Raw genomic sequence first — 5,910 nt, forward strand, 5'->3', positions numbered from 1 at the left:
TGCTGAGAACAATGGAGACCTGCAGGAAGTTTCTGCTTGGCCTCAGTGCCTTCCCAAAGGCAGTGAGTGAGCTCCCGGTCAGTGGAGATATTCAAGCAGATGCAGGGCAGCGCGGCACATCATCCAGCAGTGGCGAAGGTGCTGGGAGGCGGGCTTGCAATTTCATGATCATACAAGTCTATTCGCTAGGAACTGACACAGTCGATGTGAAGCTCTGTTTATGTACAAGTTCTCTAGGTTTCGTTCTAAAGCTAAACGGAACATGAGCCCGGGATTGTAGAAGCACAGCCAGGACCCACTTTGCAAACATCCCCAGGTCCGGGGTCCTGGCCTCTACAGGCGGGGGACGGGGCAGGGGAGGCCACAGCCTCAGTTATTTTTGGAAGCTGGGACTCTTCACTAGTCCCATTTTGGTGGCGATCCCAAAGGGGTCCATGCTGTCTGTTTCTAGGGACGAAGAAAACCCGTCCGACTCCGCGTGGTCCTGGAGGTCTCTGGGCTCTGCTGGGCTGCTGGGCAGCATGGGCAGGAAATGGGACAAGGGCAGAAAGCCCCTGTCCTTATACAGCTGCCTCTGTTTCGCACTGCTCAAAGACACGGGGAGGCGGTGCTTCTTGGACCGGTACATGTTGTAGCCGTCGGGGCGGACCTCTTCCTCGAAGGCACAGTCCCCAGCCGAGTACTGAAGCTAGGGAGAAAACAGGCAGCCATGAGCACCCCCGGGGGCGACACCCTCAGAAAGAGCAGAGAAACCGGGCCCAGGTGAGCATCTGCGTGATGGCCATACGTATCTGTGTGTGTAGTTAAAGGTTATATGAAGTATGAAGGTACCTAAAGTTCATGGTTATATATGTAAATAGACTTCTATACGTCAAGTCTGCATTATACTAATTAGCATACACATCGCGTGTATACGAATATATAAATGTGAAAAATTAGGGGTTCCTGGGGGTTCAGTCGGTGAAGCGTCCGACTTTGGCTCAGGTCATGATCTCAAGGTTTGTGGGTTCGAGGCCCGCTTCGGGGTCTGTGCTACAGCTCGGAGCCTGGAGCCTGCTTTGGATTCTGTGTCTCCCTCCCTCAAAAAAATAAACATTAAAAACATTCTAAAAAATAAGTGTGAAAAATCATAACATTAAATGTTAAATATATAGCATATATACTTTATAAATATAAATTTATACATGTAAATGTTTTATAGACTTTTATAACCTTTATACACACACATACTTCAGGTATACGTATCGTGGATATACTCAATATCTGTATATACTTAACATGTACCTTTCAGATCTCTCACTAAATCACGTCACTGAAACTCAGTCTCGTTCTGAGCAATAGGTACAAAATCAGAGGAGCAATGTGTATACTCAGTCCCTCACCCTTTATGTTAAATGCCGAACTATTGAGTTACAAGGTCCGTGGCATCCACTGGCACTTTGCGAGATGCTGCTAAACTAGGCAAGCGCTCCCAGTCCAACCTGGGGCCCAGGCCAAAGCATCTGCCTACTCCCCCTGTAGACCTGAGGGCGATCCAAGGCCTTTTTGTCTGATGTCCTTGTAGGAAACATCAGGGCTCCCTCATTCGGTGGCAGAGAGCCTTCCAGGATTATCAAGATAAAGGCAGCCCCCTCCCCCCAGGCCCAAGACAGAGCCTCCCCCCCCCACCCCCACCCCCGCGGGAGGCCGGAAATTCGGGAGGAAGGGCAGAAAGCAGCCCCTGGGGTCCCAGAGAGGCAGCAGTCTGGCCAAGTCCTGGGCCAAACTGGGGAAGGTCATTACCCGGTGGGGGACACGGAGGACAGCCCAAGGCGAGGAGCCAGGAGGGCTGGGCGGTGATCAACCCCGGGAGGCACCCAGTCTCGTTTGTGCCCAAGCCTACAAAGGTCAGTGAACTGCAGGTGGGTAAGTGCGGTGCTGATAAGGCTCTGATAAGGCTCAGGTCTAATGAAGCAACAACAGGTCCCCAGGTTTCCCTCCCCACACACACACACACACACTGGGACAGAGCCACCAGACAGCGGGGACAGGCAAACCGATAAATAAAACGAGGGATGGAAAAGCAAATGCTAGACTGTTTTACTCCGCTGGTTCTCTCTGGGAGGAACTAGCACCCCCTGCCCTTCTCCGGACAGAAAATGAAACGAGTTCAAGTCTCTTAGAGAAAGCGGCATTTGTTAAAAAGTAAAAGAAAACAAAAACAAGCCATACCCACGGGATCAAGAGGCAGAACAGGATCTTAGGTTAAGGGACAGCCCCCCCCCCATTCCCCAAGTTGAGACTGAATGATGGGTAGACCCTCTGCCCCCGCCGACCTCCAGCCACCACTCCCCGCCCCCCAGTAACTGTCCCAACAACGAACGTTGCAACTGTGCTTCTGGAGTGGGTGTCAGCTTTCAGCAAGCGACCACCTCCCTTCCTTCCCTCCCTTCTTGCCATTTCCCCGCCGGCTCGGCCATAAAACCTGAAGCAGGCTGTCTGGACGGCAAAGGAATACACTGACCCCACAGCCACAGAACAACCGAGACACTAAAAGGATCCGCGCTGCCCGGGAGGCCCGGCGTCTGCATCTTTGGGGGGGGGGGCCGTCGCGGAAGGCGCGGTCTCCCCGCCCCCCTTCGCCCGGCTCCCCCATCCGAGGCCGCGGCCCAGCGGGGCTGCATTGAGGCCCAGCGCCGGGCCGGGACCTCACACAGTCTCTTCTATGCGCCCGGGGGCGCGGGCGGGGCGCGGGCTCCCTTTGAACTCCCCGTCTTTGTTCCCAGAGACCGGGACCCAGCATCCGCACACTTCCTGCCCTGAGACCTCGAGGGTTACCTGGGCCTTCCCGGTGCCCCCCCCCCCCCATCCGCAGTCCAGGTGAGGCGCCCAGGGACGCAGGGGGCACTGGCGCGGATTCTAAGGCCTCAGCGAAACCCCACTGCTGTGCTCCAGATAAAAATCAATGAGCAGAAAATCTCCCCAATCCCAATGCCATTTCTTTCCCTGACTTATTTGAAGATTGGCTTTTTCAAAAAGATCCAAGTTGTGAATATACTTTCTCGTTGTTTCCTTTTATTTTTTTACTGCAGGGAGGGAAACGGAGGCGAGGACCACACACGTGCAGGCCGAGTCTGCAAAGGCCCGAGGTGGGTTTAACTGTTTAATATCAGCGAAAGCCGAGGCCAGCGTTTCCTCTGTCCCACTGGGCCGGCCTTCGGCTCGACTGGAATTGCAAAGGCAGGTCTCATCCGCTCTGTGCCCACTTGCCGGGGCGCAAACATTCGCACTTTAGATTAATCTCGCCCTTTGCCTCCCGAGCCCCGTGCCGGACCCGGCGGCGAAAGCGAGGAAACCCTGGATCGGATTCAGGGCGCCCGCCTCCCGGCAAGGCCCCGCCTGGGCACCGGCTTGGGTCCCGCGCCCCAGCGCCTAACCCCGGGTGGCGACACCTACCAGCCCATGCATCCTGCCGTCGGCGCCCATGCAGAGGTACCGGACGCTGTGCGCGCCCTTGATGGCCACGGTCCGCAGTGCGACCGCCCTGATCTCCACCAAACCTGAGCGGGAGGGAAGCGGAAAGAAAGCTGCAGCCGCGTGGATGCGGCCGGTGCCCGGGCCCATGCCCTCCCCCACTCCTCCACCTCCTCTAGGACCCTGGGGCGGGAAGGGAACACCCAGGTTCCGGGAGCGGCGGGCGGGGGGGCGGGGGGGAGGGGGCGGTGTGCGGGAACCGAAGGTGGCGAGTGAAAGATAACGCGTGGGTGCGGTGGGTCCACGTGCCGGCGCCCTCACCCCTCCACTCCCCACGCCGTCAGGGACCGACCCCGGGCAAGGAGCAAAACCCAGAGGTGCCAAGATGTAGGGTTCCCCCGAGGGCGTAAAGGGTCGAAGGGGCACGGGGGCGGGGGGCACTCACTGTGCGCGCTCCGGCTCCGCGCGCAGTCAACCCCGCCGTCGGCTCGGATGCGCAGGAAGCAGCTGGAGAGGCCGTGCGGGCCGGCGGCGTACAGGTGCCGCAGGCGGATGGGCTCGCCCCAGCCGTAGTGCACGTGAGGCCCCGCGTCCGAGAAGGCTAGGGGGCGCCCGGCCGCGGCCAGCCAGAGACCGGCGAGGACCAGGGCGCGGGCGACCGCGTACCGGCTCGGCGCGCTCCGCATGGCACCTCCGCGGGCTGTGGGCGCAGTTCTGGCGGCGAGGCTGCGGGAGGCTGGGCGGCAGCCGGGCTGCGCGTGCCGAGGCGGGGTGCGTCCCTCCAGCAACCGCGCGCTCGGGGCGCCTGGGCGCTCAGCGCTGCTGCTTCGACGGCGCGGGTGGCTGGAGGCCGGCGACCTTATATAGCGCGTCTTACCCTCCCGGCGGGTGGGTGCCCGCGATTCCCGAGCATTTCTTATCAGGATTGCATCAGCCCTCCGCCCCCCGCACACACCCGCTCACACCCCGCCTCCTGCCCCAGCCCCTCCCCGGACCCCGCCCGGGTGACCCCGCCCCGGCCTCGCGGACCTGGGGTAGGAGTAGCCCCGCTTTACCCGAGGGTTCGGGGGAGCTCCTCCCGGCGGCGCGGTGGCGGGGCCGGGGGCCGGCTCGCTCTCGGCAGGGCCAGTTTGGTTTTGTAAAGCAATAAATGAGACAGCCGGCCCCGCCCCCAGGCCGCGGGCTCCCCCAGGGAATGCCCGGAGTCGGGGCGTCAGCAGGAGCGGGGAGCAGGCGCCCCGTGAGGAGGGTCTGGAGAAGCGTCGCCGCGGCTTGGAGCGCTCTCCCCTTAAAAGCCTGCGCTCCGCTCCCTCCCGCGACGGTCCCAGCCGTCATATCTCCAGATGCGAAGCCGTCCATTAGCGTTTCCCCCTGCAGTCGGACTAGCTCACGCTTTCCTGGTTTTATGTTCTCGCGATCCCTGCCCCCCCCCGCCCCTTTCACCCCGGTAAATCGCCCCCCGACGGGGGGCCGGGCTCGAGTCCCGGGAGGAACAATGGGGGAGAGGCGCGCGGCGGGCGCTAGATGGCGCGGCGGCCCCGGCTTCGGCCTCGGCGCGGGCGGCGGGGCCCGGAGCCCAAGCGGCCGTCGCGAAGGCGCCCCCGCGGGGGCCCCCCAGCCGCGGCCGGGGGGCTCCGACCTCCAGGCCCGGCCCCGCGCCGCGCGCCTGGGGTGCCTTTGTCCTGGGTGCGGCCTCGGGTCCCCGAGCTCCTCTCCGGGGCGCGGGCGCGCTGTCTCCCGGGGCCGGGTTGGGGGGTGGGGGGGACGCGGTCGGAGGAAGGGAAGGAGTGGAAGGGCGGTGAGGGGCGCTGCTGCGATGGGGGCGGGCGCCAGGAGGGGAAACCGGGGCCCCTTGGTTAGGTGGTTCCTGCAAACCGCAGACTCTGTGCGTCCGGAGAAGCCATGGCGGGAAAGAGAGAGTGCTCCGGGGGACCGTTCCGCCCGTTCCTCCTCGTTTCCTCTCCAAACCCCCACATTCCTGGGTGTGGGGCCCCAGGAGGCCAGTTTTGGGGGAAAGCGCGCTGTCTCAGCACCAGCCGAGGGCGAAGCGTGGAGACACGGGGGAGAAGGCGGCGCCGGGCCTGCTGAATTTCAATGAGCAAAGGCCACGTTCAGTCGTAATGACAGCGTGCAGAAAATGTCACCGGGGACGGCTTCACAAAAAGACAGCATCTCAAAGGCTTTATAGCCCGGGACCCCCACGCTGCGTGTCTTGGTTCAGAAAGCCACGGCTTCTGTTAAATCTAATTACTTCCCCCCTGTGGCTTTAAATCGACAGCGGCCCCTATGAAACTTAATTGCCCTTCCCTGCAGCTTTCGTTTCAAAGATCTTGGATAAATGCGGGGTGGCGAGGAGCATGGCAGAGGCTGCATGGGGGGGGTGCACCCCTACTCGGTCTGGGGCGGTGGGGGGATCCCAGCCTCTGCTCCACCCCCTACTCCTCGGCTGCCCCTCCC

The 5,910-nt window shown here is 61.6% G+C and overlaps 1 protein-coding gene across 1 annotated transcript; it reads right to left on the reverse strand.

The window, feature by feature from the left end:
* Positions 1–373: 373 nt before the first annotated feature.
* On the reverse strand, positions 374–4,139 carry FGF19 (fibroblast growth factor 19). The gene is made up of 3 exons (XM_039235384.1): positions 3,899–4,139; positions 3,436–3,539; positions 374–688 (listed from the first exon to the last, which is right to left on the reverse strand). The coding sequence occupies exons 1-3, from the start codon at positions 4,137–4,139 to the stop codon at positions 374–376; spliced, it is 660 nt and encodes a 219-aa protein (XP_039091315.1).
* Between the last annotated feature and the right edge of the window lie 1,771 nt (positions 4,140–5,910).

Source organism: Hyaena hyaena, unplaced genomic scaffold, assembly GCF_003009895.1.
Source record: "Hyaena hyaena isolate Hyena2069 unplaced genomic scaffold, ASM300989v1 scaffold_98, whole genome shotgun sequence".
NCBI lineage: Eukaryota > Metazoa > Chordata > Mammalia > Carnivora > Hyaenidae > Hyaena > Hyaena hyaena.